Raw genomic sequence first — 15,014 nt, forward strand, 5'->3', positions numbered from 1 at the left:
GGAACTCGCTCTGTAGACCAGGCTGGCCCCCTGCTCTCAGGAATCACAGGGACCAGGAAGGCTTTGCTGGCCATGGCTCCCCGCCTCCCCACCCCTTACTCCCATTGTTGTTCATTCTCTCCTCTGTAGCTCTTCCACAGACAAGAGGCTCTGTCCTGGAGCCAGACAGTCTGTCCACTTTCTCTTTGCCTCTGGATGGTCCCATTCCTTTGGCTCTGTGATCCCTGTTTGCCTCCATGTAGACTGTACTGGAGGATTGAGCAAGGATGTCTCTTTAGGAAAGAAATCAGGTCTGGGGCCCTCTGTCTATATTGCCAGATCTTCTTGTAGCCTGCTCCCCAAACCACCAAGAACCACAGGTCAGGAAGTCCCCTCCTCAGCTATGTACAGGTCCCACAAAAGTTGTTCCTCGCCCTTGGCTTTCAAGAGGCCCCTGCCATCTTACCTTCCATCCTTTCCATGCACCAACCTCCTCCAACGTTCCCACTTTCCCCACTTCCCGCCCCAGCTCCCAAGCCTCCTGTTCTGGTTCACTGCCCCCAACCCCTCACACCCCTGCACTGACTCACTGCCCCCAGCCTCTCACTCCCCTGCACTGACACAATGCCCCTGCTCCTCACACCCCTGCACTGATACACTGCCCCCAGCCTCTCACTCCCCTGCACTGACACAATGCCTCTGCCCCTCACACCCCTGCACTGACATAATGCCTCTGCCCCTCACTCCCCTGCACTGACCCAATGCCTCTGCCCCTCACACCCCTGCACTGACCCAATGCCTCTGCCCCTCACACCCCTGCACTGACTCACTGCCCCCAACCCCTCACACCCCTGCACTGACTCACTGCCCCCAGCCTCTCACTCCCCTGCACTGACACAATGCCCCTGCCCCTCACACCCCTGCACTGATACACTGTCCCCTGCCCCTCACACCCCTGCACTGACACAATGCCTCTGCCCCTCACTCCCCTGCACTGACCCAATGCCTCTGCCCCTCACACCCCTGCACTGACATAATGCCTCTGCCCCTCACACCCCTGCACTGACTCACTGCCCCTTCCCCTCACACCCCTGCACTGACACACGGTCCCCTGCCCCTCACACCCCTGTACTGTTTAATGTTCTCATCTCCTCACCTGCTTGTGCCCATGGTTCATGCCTTCAGCTCCCCAAGCCCAGGGTTTACTTGCCCCCACTTCCCCAACCAAAAATCCTGAAGTTTGTCACCCCTCCATGGTCTAACCTCCTCAGATGCCTTCCTAGGTTTTAAATTCCTTTTTCTGATAACCCAGGTCTCACACCAGGACAGGCCCTCCCCTCCGGTGCTCCAGCCCTTGTGAGCATGTGGCAGACTGCTCACACATCGGTCCTTCATTCCCAGAAAGTCTTCATAGGTCAGCTCTGCTGGCCGTGGGTCTCTGTGCACTGCTGTGGAGGAGAAGAGGACAGGAAAAGGAAGAAGACAGTCACTGTCCTTTGAAGTAAAGAAACTAGGTCTCCAAGAGCTTACAGGGACTAGCCAAGGTCACCAAGCTGATGAAACTCAGAGCCTAGAAAAGACCAGGGCAGTAGTCTGTCCCCAAGTAGGCAGAGAAAGAGGGACAAAAAGGGAAGAGCCTGCCAAGTGGCCCCAAGTAGTGCCAGAGTTTGGCAGGCTGTTGGGTAGGGAGAAGGTAAATAAGTGGTACAAGACAGTGAGCCGTCCGGGACTGCTCGGCCTCCTCCCTTGCTGTGCTACCATCTGCAGCCACAAGGTGGAGCTCCTTCCAGCTTGAAGTCCCTAACTTTGGCAACTTGGCTCCAAGGGGTGGGCAGTTTGCTTGCTCCCTCATCCTCTTTGCACTGGCTCACTACCCCCAGCTCCCATGCCAGGCTGGCAGCTCAGAACCTGTTTTCTGCCACCCCCATGAGGCCTGGCGAGACCGTTAGAGAACACCTTTTATTTCGGGGGACAGAGTCTCCAATGGTCACAGCCAGAGTTGGGGTGCAGAGTGGAGAATCCAGAGCAGAACCCTCCACGTGTCATGCCACATCACATCCATGTTCCTTCCAGTCAAGATGCCCAGTAGTCCCACGTCACTCTGTCATGGGAGCAGCCTAACACAGCAGGGGTTGGGGTTTTCCTGGAAAACAGCTGTTTCGTTGGTGGGCGCTCTCACTCCAAAGGGCATTTCGAAGTCAAGGAAATATGAAAATTAGGTTTCTAGATGACATCTGAGTGCATACTGAGCTCCTGCTCACTGAGTGCCTATAACGGGGAGAAGAACAGGCACTGTGCGCAGATGCACATTCAACTGTGTGGCACCGCCAGACTGCAGCCCTAGCTGCACAGGCTTCTTGATTCCCAATGCTTTCTTAGAGACCCTGAGCCCTGATCTCCCCACAGGCTGCTGCTCCTCTTGGTGTGTGTGTGGGGGGGGGGGTAAGAGACTGAGACCCAGTCCCAGCTGCCATGGTTACAGAGGCCAGTTCACTCCCGCACCTTACAGACACAGAAACTGAGGTTCTAGGGCAGCGATTCTCAGTCTGTGGGTCACAATGCCTTTGGGGGCCACACATCAGGTATCCCGCATAGCAGGTATTTACGGTACGATTCATGACAGTAGCAAAATTACAGTTATGAAGTAGCAATAAATGATTTTACGGTTGGGGCTCGCCACAGCGTGAATATTTAAGAGCTGCAGTGTTGGGGAGGTTGAGAACCACTGCTCTGGGGAGTCCGGATTTTGTGTGAGTTGTGCCACAGCAAGTTCACTGGTCTCTCTCCTGTAAGAATGGAATAAGCTGTAGATCAGGCTTGTCTGATGGGCTGAGCTCTGCGTGTCCCAGGGGTGCTGTAGCAGTGAGTTCACCTCCTCTTGCTTTTACATTGTTCTCTTTGCTGGGAAGACAGAGGATGGCAGTTACTCTTGATTCTTGGACCTCTGAGGGGAGGATGTAGGGAACAAGAGGGTTCAGCTGGCCAGACTGCAAACAGGTTCCAGCTACCTTCCGATAGATGCCAACAAGACTCAGTAGCTGGTACAGCTCCGACCTTTGCTGTCCCTCCACGTCTAGCTCCGAGTCAGTCAGTGGTGACATTATTGATTCTCAGTGTGTGGCCTTTAGCATCAGGTGACCTCTGGGATAGCTGGTGCAGCCGAGATTCCCTCGCAGTTCTGAAGGCCAAGTTCAAGGGTGTGGAGTCACGGCCTTCTCTGTCTCCATATGGTCACCCCTTTGTGTGTGTCTGTTCCTGCTGTCCTCTTATAAGAACCGGGCAGACTAGACTGCAGCTGGCCTATGGGACTCCACTGGCCTTACTGGCCTCTGTGAAGACCCTGCCTTCAAATGTAGTCTTGTTCTGAGGTCGGGTGGATTAGGACTTCCATATCCAGATTTGTGAGACACAGTCCAGAATACGATAAACAAGGGAGCATGATTGCGAGGAGCCGCTGAGTAGATGGTGGGCATGGGAACCTCAAGTTCCCCTTGGGGCAGTGTATTCTAGAATGTACCACTATTGACCAGTTTTTTTCCCCACCAGGACGTGGCTGGGAGTGGGTACCCAGGGGCTGTTTGTCTACAGTTGGGGGGAGGGGACGGGATAGGACTCCTGGGAAAGCCCTAGAAGTCTGTCTCCCTTGGGGGGCTCCTGTTTATCTCCTTATCCTAGTCAATCAGGCAGAGAACTTTTCCTGGGCAACCCCTCTGTGTTCTGCCAGGGTGGGGGCTGGCTCCCTTCCTGATGGGCTGCTGCTATGTTCTCAGGTGACTCACTTTGTCAGGAAGCTCCAGCAACCCACAGGCCCCAGCCAATGCTGCAAGCGGCCTGAGAATGAGATATACTACAGGGATAAGGCCAGGGAAGATTCTCCCTGGGGTCAGGAGCTGGGGGTGGTGCCTGTCTACAGAGGGAGGAACAGGAAATCAGAGAGGGCGAGTGTGCGTGTGAGTGGAAGTGGAGGGCGGGGGCTTCCTGTAACTCCCTGCAGAGCGCCCTGTGCAGCTCCCTTCTGAAGCAGCACTGGCCTGCCGGCTTCAGGATGTGCCGTGAGATCGTGAGGGCCTGCCCAGTGTCATCCTCATAAGAGCTGTGTAGCGGGGAATTACCCGTCTGTCTTAGTTACTCTTCTATTGCTTAGATGAGATACCATGACCAAGGCAACATACAGATGAGTGTTTAATTTGGGACTCACATGGGTTTATCCGTGACCATCATGGTGGGAAGCACAGCAGGCAGGCAGGAATGGTGCTAAGGCGGGTAGCTTAGAGCTTACATCTTGAGACCCAACCATGAGACACAGAGAGAGCTGACTGGGGACAGTGTGGGCTTTGGAAACCTCAAACCCAGAGATACACCTCCTCCAACGAGGCCACACCTTCTAATCCTTCCTAAGCAGTGTAGGGGCCAAGCATTCAAACATATGGGCTCCTGGGGCCATTCTCATTGAATCTCCCACACCTCCCATCAAGAGTCCCCTCATGTAAAAGCGTCAATCATAAAGCAATCCTGAGGGTAATCAACATGCCACACCGGTGCGCTGGGGATTAAGCATGCAGTGCAGGAAGCTTGGGGACACATTTATACTCTAGCAGGAAGGGACACCTACTGCATGGGGCCTGTCCTTGTAGAGGGTGTCTAGCTGAGTTCACGGGAGAGGGGTGTTGGAATGGCTCCTGAGAACTCTGGCTTCATGGGAGATTACAGCCATATTTTGACCCAGACGGCCAAGGCAGCTTTGGGGAGTGGACTCTTTGGAGTTAGGCTAGCTGGCTGGTAGGGGCAGAGTCGAGAAGCTCTGTCTGGGAGGTTTTGACTTAGGCACTGACCCGAAGGCAGGAAAGTGGATCTTGTGTTTGGGGGCAACCAGAGTCCTGTTTTGCTGGAAGACAAAGAAGAAGCAGGAAAAGCCAGAGGGAGGAGGAGCCAGCAGGATTGGTGTGGCGTTGGGCTGGGATGCCACACAAAGGTGACTCAGAGCAGGTTCCTGCCCAAAGTAGCTCTCCTCTTGCCAAGACCAAAGCCCTGCAGGCAGCTTCCCCTGGCACCTCACCCTGCTAGCCAAGAGCCATGGGATAGACCCCACATTGTACAGCTCTTGGGCATTTCTGAGACCACTGTTTCTCATTCTGCCGAGAGGAGAGGGCTCACCAACTAGAGCCCACCTGAATGCCAGTCCCTGACCCTGATACAAAGGGCTGTCTGGAAGGCAGGAAATGCTGGAGGACACAATTGGCCTGGAATCTTGTCCCCCAGGAAGCTTCAGGAGCCCTTGAGCTGGGGTGTTTGAGACATAAAGTGGGGCGCAGTTCTGAATTGAGAGGGTAGGAGGTGACTGTTGCAAGTTCAGCGCCAACGGGTAGAGGCAGAGCCTTACTTAGGCCTGTGCCTGCATGACCCTGGTGGGAGAGGCCGGCAAAGTCAGCAGAGCAGCCGAGAGGCTTGTGTGCTTTCTCGGCTTCCTATGCTCTATCTAGTTCAAGCCTGAAGCTGGCCTCCTGGGTCAGACCCCATAGGGTGCTACTGGTTGGTTCTCCAACCTGGTGAGGCCTCGGTTCTGGAGGGTGCTGTCTTTACCTGGTCCACTAGTTATCTTTCCGGGAGCTTGTCAACCCTTGTTTCTGAAAGGTGAGTCAAAAGAGGGGGAGGTGTCTATCAGAGATTTCAGTATCCAAGGTAGTGCCTGGGCTGACGCAGGCTTCCTATGGCTAAGGTGACATTTAAAAGTGTGTGGAGACATTCCTGGCTAGGTACTGAATGGGGGGAGGAGGGAGGATTTGCCCACTGCCTCCTCCCGGTGCAATTCCACGTCAGTTTCCCAGCGAGGAGCTGTGCTCTGGGTCCAGCCTGGCGAGGCCAGGACAAGTATTTCTACTCCAAGTGCAGGTCACCACTGGCAGCAACTGTCAAGCCCACACACCAGAGCGAAGCGACAGTGGCGTGCACGCTTGCGCGCGACTGTGTCCGTGGCTGCGACTGGCAGGCGGCCGCGCGTGCGCGTGGGTACGCGTGGCGAGGGCCCACGTGGGTCACCCAAACAAAGACGGCGCCGCGTGATCGGACCCGCGCGCGCGCGAACCCGGCAGGGCGGGCAAGGAGGCGCGGGGCGGGGCGGGGCGGCGGCTGCGCAGGCCCGGCCGGGGGCGCGCAGACTCCGCGCAGCAGGACGTGAGCGCGCGACGCGGCGCCGCCTCCGCGCTCGTGGCCGGCACCCGCGGGGCCGCGTAGTCCCCGCTCCCCGGCGCCGCTAGGCTCCCGGGAGGGCGGCAGGTGCAGCGGGGCCGGGTGGCCGGCCAGGGGGGCACCGCAGCGGCGGGTGGATGAGAGTTGGCCCCGATCTCCCCGCAGGGTAAGCGGCGCGCACGCGGACTCCTACACAGACCTGGGCGACGCTGGCCAAGCTCTGTCCCGGCCGCCGGGCCGCGTCCCTGTCTGTACGCTGTGCTGCTCTCACTCGGTGGCCCACAGCGGCGACCCTCCCTTCGCGGACCGGCGCGGGCTCGCCCGGCACACACGCCCCCGGGGCGCGTGTCACGGCCACCCCTCGCGCGCACCGCGGGCGCTGTGCGGGTCAGGGTCCTGCTGGGCGAGAGGCAGACGTCGATGGGACGTTAGGGGCCCAAACTACTGTGTGTGGGAGTCATTAGATGGGTCACCATGCCTAGGCCTCTAGCGGGGGACAGGATGAGGGCGCAGCAATTGTCGTCCTACTGACCCACTCTTGTGGGGGTGGGTGAACTGGAAAGGGGGAGGGCTCTCCAGGCCGGTGTGGCCCAAGAGATGACCTGGGGGAAAAGTTGTGGACGCTTGCTCCCTTTCCCACGCTCTGCTTTCTGTGTGGCTTTCCCCCTTTCTTTTGGACATTAGCCTGTGGGATCCAGGGGGACAGTTGGCACTTGGCTGGAGCTTAGGCCTGTGTTTATTACAACCGCTAAGGTGGGGTTCTGTGTGGCGGTCCCCAGCCTACGTCCTCACTTGTCTACAGCAGTTCTGGCACCTCCGAAGGTTGAAGAGGGGCCAGTCTGGGTGTTGGGTCCCCTGTCCTTCCCTACCTGTGACCCAGTAGTAGGGTGAGGAGCAGGCTTCCAGGGCTAGAGACAAGCTGGTACACCTTGGAGCTTCCCCGTTTCCAGAGGTAGGAGATTCAGTATGGGGGAGACTTTTTTTAGGGAGTGTTCTCTTCCTTCCTTGCCTCTGTAGATTAGAGACAAATTCAAGTTCTAAGGTCCTGAGTCTCAGCCCTCCACAGTCTCACTGACGCCCAGCTAGGCAGAGGGATTTGCTTTAGGGTCAGACCCAAGAGGAGGGTCATGGTCTGTGTTCTGTAGGGCTTGAAATAAAGGACAGCTGGAAGTTCCTTTTTCTTATATACCTGCTCTGTGACATTGGGCAAGGCAGTGAGTATCCCCTGCCTCAGTTTCCCCATTAGTGAGTGACGAAGAAAAAGATAAGAGGATTAATGATACGACATAGGTTCCATGCTGGCCAGACACACCCTCGGTCAGGAGTCAGGCCAGGCTGTCCTGCCCTTTGCCTCTCTGGTGACCTTAGTGAACCCGCAGATATCTGTAGAATCTTCTCGCATTCTGCCACCGCCCAACCTGTTCCCAGGCCCGTTTGGGGACACACAGCCTGGCGCTGAGGGTGTTTTATTATCCCTGCCCCATGCTAGGATGAAACCACAACCTACAGATACTCTCTGGGACACCCCAACTTGGGGGTCTCAGTCAGTATGCCTGCTCCTCCCTCCTTCCCAAGCCACTTCTGGAGTTTGGAACCCCCTACCTTTGCTGCGATACTGAATAGAACTCCCAGGAAGAATGGGCTAGGTACCAATGACAGGGGGGTTGAATGCCCAGGACCACATACTTCCCTGCTCTGCTTGTTTTTCCTCAGTGTACTGGCTGATGGGAGGGAGCGTGGCTATCTCAATGGTCCCAGTGATGTCTGTTTGAGTTCATGCTAGGATTTATATCTCGCAAAACCGTCCGGGACAGTCTCAGAGTTGAGATCTGTTTCTACACAGCTTGGGCACCTCTTTAGCCTGTGCCTCCTACCCAGGCAGCCAGAGGGGCTTTGCAGGGGTGCCTCTCCTAGGGAAGGACCAGTGGTCTCTCTCTCACCAAACCTTCTGGGCGTCTCTGTTATCTGTTACCCTGGCTTACCCGGACTGGCGCCAGCAGTCAGAGCGGTTGCCAGTGCCAGCAGCGATGGCCTCTGCTGCCCTCATTCTTGCTGGGCTTCACCTTCACCACCTAGAAAGAGGAGACTCAGACCTGTTTCCTGAATTGACATTTCCGCCTCACAATAGAGAGCGCTCGCACAATGGAAACAGTGCCGTTGAAGGCCCTGCGATGCTCTTGGTAGTGCTGGCATGGCCTCAGCATAGCTCTGGAAGGAGAGCACAGCAGGGAAGTTACAGATGTTTAGAAACACCAGCTCCAGCCGTGCCACATCTGGACAGATGCAGAATCCATGTCTGGAGAACCAGAAAGGCTGTGTTCTGATGTGGGATCCTTGTTGGCTCTTGTGTTACCTGGTGTCCCTTCCTTCAATGGGGACAATACGTGGAAGCCCCATCCAGTTGCCCATGCTCTGGTAGGGTTTCTCTCTAGAAGCCTGACCTACTGAGCCTTTTACAGGATTGGGGGTATGTATTCTGGGGGTGAAGTATCTCCAGCCAGAGGCTCATGTTTGGTGGCCATCCTCTCTTGGGGAACTGGGCAGGTTCTCTTCCTGAACAACCCTGTCCCCTCTACTCTGGTGTTTGGCCTTTTTTTTGTTTCAGGATGGGGACACTTAGTGTCTGTGGTGGCAGCAACACCTGTTAGTGGGGATGCTTCTCACTTGTGTACGGTTGGGTCACCTTTTCTGAGTCCCTGCATTCTTTCCGCAAAGTAGACTGCGAGGGGACAGGCGACCCTGTTAGCAGCGAGAGGCGTGTCTGTGCCCACTCGTGTAGGTGACTGCAGGGACAGCTGCCGACAGCTTAGCAATGGATCACGGGTGTTCTCCGTGGAGAGCGGTAATCATGAATCCAGGGAGATAAGATGGGAGCCTGCGAACAGAGTCACAGGTGAATGCAGATGAACTTACTCTGAGATAGATCTTCTTTCCCTGGCCTCAGGTGGCCATGTCCAGGGAGGCTGACACCCTAGGGCACCCCAGGGCAGTTTGACCATAAATGTAGGTTCTGGAAGGTTTGATACATGAGCCCTGTGAGAACTATCTGGGGGCTATGGTGGTGCCATAGTGGCTCTGGGGTTGCTTTGGGCAGAACTAGAAAACAGTGCTTAGAAAGGGGGCGAAAGTCCAAGTCTTCGTCAGCCAGCTGTGGGGAGGAGGCCTGCAGGGAGGAGGAGGCCTGGATTCCGTGTGCAGCCCAGCCCAGGTGGGTGGGCCTGAGGCAGCTATACCTGGCCTGAGTCTGTGGCTGGTGGAGAAATGTCCAATAAAGCAAAAGAACAGATGTGACAGACCAGAGTTTCCTGGGGTGTCTGCGTGTGGCCAGTACCGAAGGCCTGGGAGGGGACTTTAGGCTGTAAGTCACCACTAATAACATTTGACATCGAAAAGCCATTGTTAAGACTGTTTGGTGTTTGAGTTATAACCAGGGTTGTGATTCTACTTAAGCCTGTGATTAAAGTCCCCTGTGGTTCTACAGGAAGACAGGAAGTATTGGCCTATCTGTGAAAAAAAAAAAAACAGTAGTAGGAGACAGACGCGGCACTGCGCGTCTCCCAGAGTCATCTCACCCCCGCACACTTATGCTACAATCACCAGGTGAGGAAACTGAGGCACAGAGAGGGAGGGGCACAGCTTGCTCAAGTGCTGGTGAGGTCTGTGGCAGAGCTCGGGTGTGAGCTTGTGTGGTGGCTTGTGGCAGAGCGGCTCCAGGGCCCCATGGTAATCCTGTAAAGCTGAGTTTAGAGGGGTCATGTGGCATTCACGGCACGTGGCAGTGTCTCTCACAGGGCCTTGTGACACTCCTGTGAGACATTCTCGTGGTTTGTTTCTGTGGCTCCTGAAGCTCGGGCTGTGGTGGGCTCCATCTCACAATAAGGGTTCCTCCAATACAGAGAAGTTTGGGGCTTTCCCCAAGATACAAGACTTTGCCTCTTTTCCTGTTTGCCTCCCATGTAGAAAGTGGGCTTTGTAGAAAGAAAGCCAGGGTCTCTCCACACTCACGTAGCGCCATGTTCCTTGTGTTCGACAGCCTCTAGTGAGCTGTCATGGCACTGAGTGACCATTGCGCTCTGCCTTCCCCGGGACATTTGGCAGTGCATACCAAAGGGATCCCAGCTTTAGGGTCCATCCTTAGTTGTGCCAGGAGGGACTAAGCACTTTGACAGCTGCCGCAGGGAGGGAACAAGACCAGGAGAGAGTTTCTTCTTTTTACGTCTTTGTTAAGTGTAATTCACACACCACACTCCCCACCCTTTACAGATACAATTTACTGCTTTTTAAACCGTTCATAATCTCATCAACCATCACCACAGTCTAGAGGATGTTTCCAGAATGAGGCAAGGACCGGATAGCTGGTACCCCACAGCCTCTTTCCGTAGCTGAGGCCACCACTATGCTAGGTTAGCTATGGATTTGCCTTCTTTGGATTCTTCGTGTACCTGTAATCACAGGGCGGGTGGCCTTTGTGTCAGCTTTCCTTGTTCACTGTGGATGTGTTGTGGTAGCAACTGTGCCTGTTGCGACCCCCCCAACTCTCCCCTTCCCTTCTACCCCCTCCCCATACCTCCAACCCCTTCAACCCCCCCCCCATCCTCCAATCCTGCTGACCATGGTTCACTTGTTACTGTTTGGGGACCAGTGTCTTACATTTATTTACGTTTGTATTTGTGGGTACATTCATGTGAAGGCCAGAGGACAACTTTTGGGAGTCAACGTCTCTCCTTCTACCATGTGGGTCTCCATCCCTAGGGATGGAATGCAGGCCATCAGGCGTAGGCGGCCGCTTCACCATCAGTCTCTCACGTGGTTATTGATGAAGTCCTTTGCTTGACAGGTTGTCTTCATTTTTGCCTCCTGTCCTTGTTTTGATCCCAGAACCCCATCCTGGTCCCACATATGTCTGGTTGTCACATCTCCTTAGGCTCCTCTTGACTCGGTTGACTCCTGGAGACGTTTGATAGGCTGCAGGGCCCTGCATTGAGAATCCCCTTTGGAAATGTAGATGTTTTTGTCATGATTAGTCTGGGGAGACTGATAGCTTGGGAAGGGCAGCATTCTTGTACCTTTCAGTGTGACTCATTGCTGTTGGTGTACGCCTGGCCTAGGTATATTTGTCAAGAGGCCTCTGTGTCAAGGCCCTCCCTGCCACACTTTGGAAGGAATTCACAGTGTATTCCACCACTGAGGAATGAAAGGGGCTCTGTGCTTCCCCCTTAAGGACCAAGGATGTGAGTTATTTGGAATTCTGTATAGATTTGGCAATTGTCTCTTCTTCAGTTAGCCTCTTATTAAGCATTGATTTCTATTCTTGCTGATTCGTACTTTACACTTTACCGTACGATCCCTCTTGATTCCTTTCCTTGCTGCTCTTTTAGTTGCCCCTGGGTCCTGTAGACACCGCATCTCTGTGAGAGTCTGAACGCGTCACTGCTGTTTGGCCCACAGGCTGCACCAGGTTCAGCCCTAGAGTCTGCCCATTCTATAGGGAGCCCAGGTTCCTTCCCCGGAGACCAGTATCAGAAACCCAGATGTAGGGGGCAGTGGTTGCTACTGGGGTTCAGTTGCTTTTAGACCCTTTCAAACAGAAGAACAGGAAGTGCGTGTGTGAACTCTGGCTCCTGTGTAGCTGCATCGGTCCATGAACACATCCATGCATGGCCATGTGCGTCTATAACAAGGGATGACCAGCTCCAGTCTGATCACCCCATGGATGGTTCTGGTCTCTTCTCCTTGTAGATAATACCATTCCATCTCAGCTTGGTGGAGTCAGGCTCTTTCTCCCTTAGCCCCTCATGTGCTTAATCCTTCAACATCAGTACTCACAAGGCGGGATCGGAGCTGTTACTTTGCAGCGCTTAGAGAGAGTTGCCAACCCAGACCTTCCCCAGCCCATGCAGTGGGTATGCACTTTGGGCCTGCAGAGCTTAGAGAGGTGCAACCGTCTCCCCGGAGATGCTTCTGTGACTGGTTCTATGATAGGAGGGAGAGACAAGGAGAAGCTGTGGATGGGGACTTCCCTGCTGTGCTCAACAGCCTGGCTGTGGGATGGGCACAGATTGGGACATTCCTTTGAACGTGAGAGTGGGGCTTCACTTTCGAAGGAATCCCAATAGTCAGGCAGGGAGGAGGAAGGCTGCCAGCTGACTGCTTGGAAGCTTCGAGATCTTTGACTTTTAATCCTGGCTGGGTCTGTCTGCTCTTTGCCTCTGAACTTGCCACTTCAGTAGGGAGGAGTCTCTGAGCACACAAGGCACACCTACTTGCCATTGGGGGAAGTGCCACACATGCGCTGTTGCCACCCGTGGTGGGAAAAGGGAACAAAGTGGGCATTCAGCCTTTGCTTGGCTTGGGCTTTTGCTTGGTTCCATTTCTTTATAGTGGACTCGATGGTAGTCACTGGCCTGTCCCAGCTGCCTGTCCAGGTCACCCGTTGCTGATGCCTGTGGCAGGGTAGGGGTGTGCACACACAGCACTGTTTTAGACAGGAATTGTGTAGGTTGGAAGTGTGCTGGGTTCAGGCTGAACGGATGGGCAGGTATGGGGGGACAGGTCCCAGCCCTGAGGAGGGGCCTTAGAGCAGGGCTAAGGAATCTCACTATTTCAGAAGAAAGCAGCCAACTGAACAGGCTCAGGAGATGCCTGGATAGTACCTCTTTTTCACATTGCTGTCCCCTTGAACCAAAGAGAGACAGGATACTCAAAAGACTCTGGACTAGGCTCAGTGACACTCTTCAATGGTTGGGATTCTATTTTCTGTGCAATGTAGTGTCCAGGATTAGATGCCACCCCAATCCCTGATGGACCTGGAGGTGATAGAGGGGATTCGCGGGGTACGTGTGTGTGTGTGTGTGTGTGTGTGTGTGTGTGCGTGTGTGTGCGCGTGTGTGATCTGTACTGTCTATACTTGTAGGGAGGGGCGTGTATACTGCTATCTATACATACTGACATCTGGGTTGTTTTTTTTTTTTTTGGATCTTAGAAGGATGTTTTTTTCTCCCACTGTTGAATACTGATATAGGGAGAGAATTTCTGGTTTCGCTTTAAGAAGCCCTGGCTCAAAAGATCCTAGCTTCATCTGTACACCCAGCCTTTTCTCTGTCCATGCTTATCAAGGACCTGCTCCATGCTGGACACTAGACAGTGCTGAATGTCCCCACTGAAGGGTAGCATGGCTACGTGTTGCCTGAGAAATGAACTGGTAAGCCTGGCTGTGTTAGTGAAGGTCTGTGGTTCTTCGTGGTAACCTGGTTGTCCTACCCTGCAACCCAGGCAGGTTGCTAGGGCCTGTAGCCAAGAGGACACTTGGGATGGGACCCATGATGTCAGGAAGGCATACTCTGGATGGTCCGTTGAGTGAACGGCCTAAGGTCAGGGTAGAGAGATGGCTCAGTGTTAAAGAGCACTTGCTGTTCCAGCAGAGGGCCAGGGTTCAGTTCCCAGCACCCACATGGTAGCTCACAACTCTCCAGTTCCAGTGGACTTGATACCCTCTTTTGACCTCTGTGGGTACCAGGCATGCATTTAATGCACACACATCCATGCAGGCAAAACACTCATACACATAAAATAAAAATAAATAATTCTTGAAAGAAAGAAACCTCAAGTTCACCCCCCCCCCTTTTTGTTGTTTCTGATTTTTCGAGTCAGGGTTTCTCTGTGTAGCTTTGGAGCCTGTCCTGGAACTCACTCTGTAGATCACGCTGGCCTCGAACTCACAGAGATCTGCCTGCCTCTGCCTCCTGAGTGCTGGGCTTAAAGGTGTGCACCACCAACTCCCAGTGAAGCCTCACGTTCTTAAAAAAAAATACAGATAACTAAGTAACTGGGCATGTGTCCACAGAAGGCTGAGGCAGGGGGACTGTGAGTTCAAAGTCAGGCTTCACAGGGAGACCCTGTCTCAAAACAAAATCAAAAGAGCCACAAATGTAGCTCAGTGGTATGGCCGTCACTTAGCTTGTATGGGGCTCTGTGGTTCAATACTCAGTACAGACTAAAACTAAATGAATAAATAAGACATCCACTTCAGTGTCTCAGAACCCATTCTGTTTTCAGGAGAGGCCTACTACAGCTCGCTGTCCAAGGAGTGCCTGCAAAGCCGCAAGCTGGCAGGAGGTTCTTGGCTTGCCCTGTGCCCATTCTTTTGTTTTCCATAGACTTCTAACAGGATGGATTAATCCATGCCCTAGTGAAGTTTTCAGTTAAGTACAGGACCCTTCTGGGTTTTGATGAGCTGGGACTTGGGGAAGGGACCCTGAGCTACAGGAGATGATTTTAATTTCTTCCCTAGCCACTGCTGGGCATAGAGGGAGGTGTGTGAGTCATATCCCAAGTCTGAGAAGTGGAACCTGAGGTTTGAGTGTGTGTGGACATGGGTGGGAAGCTGGCTGGAAGCCCAGATGTCCAGAGTGACACCCCTCAGCATAGGAGAAAGCTACACTGTCTGTGCCCTGGAGAGCCTCAGAATCTGCCTTTTTGGGATTCCATTCTAGCTTCAGAGGCCTGCCCCTTCTTCACCCATTTTACCCAGAGGGAACGGTCAGGGGTCTGATCAGAAGGGAGGGGGTCATGTGTCATTTCCCAAGACAATGCTGAGAGGTGGCCAGGGGTAAGGGGTGGTGGTGGGGCTGGGAATGGGGTGGGGATGGGTTGGAGGTCAGAGGTGGTGTGACCTCGAAGAACATGTAACAGGCGTTTCTTCGTAGATCCTGGATCAAGAAGGGAGGTGACATTTTGCTCAACAGCTTGCTGAAGAGTGCAGGGGTGTGTGAATCACTTCAGAAAGCATTTCCGTCAGAAGGTTTAAATACAGTTGAGAAGGGGGGAGGGTGTGGAAGGAGAGAGGGAGA

The 15,014-nt window shown here is 54.2% G+C and overlaps 1 protein-coding gene across 1 annotated transcript in view; it reads left to right on the top strand.

Moving 5' to 3' along the window:
* Nucleotides 1–6,175: 6,175 nt before the first annotated feature.
* The window catches only part of Gramd4 (GRAM domain containing 4), a 76,704-nt gene continuing 67,865 nt past the window's right edge, over nucleotides 6,176–15,014 (top strand). Inside the window, exon 1 of the mRNA XM_075960263.1 lies at nucleotides 6,176–6,331. Within this exon, the coding sequence (XP_075816378.1) occupies nucleotides 6,303–6,331 (29 nt within the window). The 5' untranslated portion in view covers nucleotides 6,176–6,302. The remainder of the gene's footprint in view (nucleotides 6,332–15,014) is intronic.

Source organism: Microtus pennsylvanicus, chromosome 2 (assembly GCF_037038515.1).
Source record: "Microtus pennsylvanicus isolate mMicPen1 chromosome 2, mMicPen1.hap1, whole genome shotgun sequence".
Classification (NCBI taxonomy): Eukaryota; Metazoa; Chordata; class Mammalia; order Rodentia; family Cricetidae; genus Microtus; species Microtus pennsylvanicus.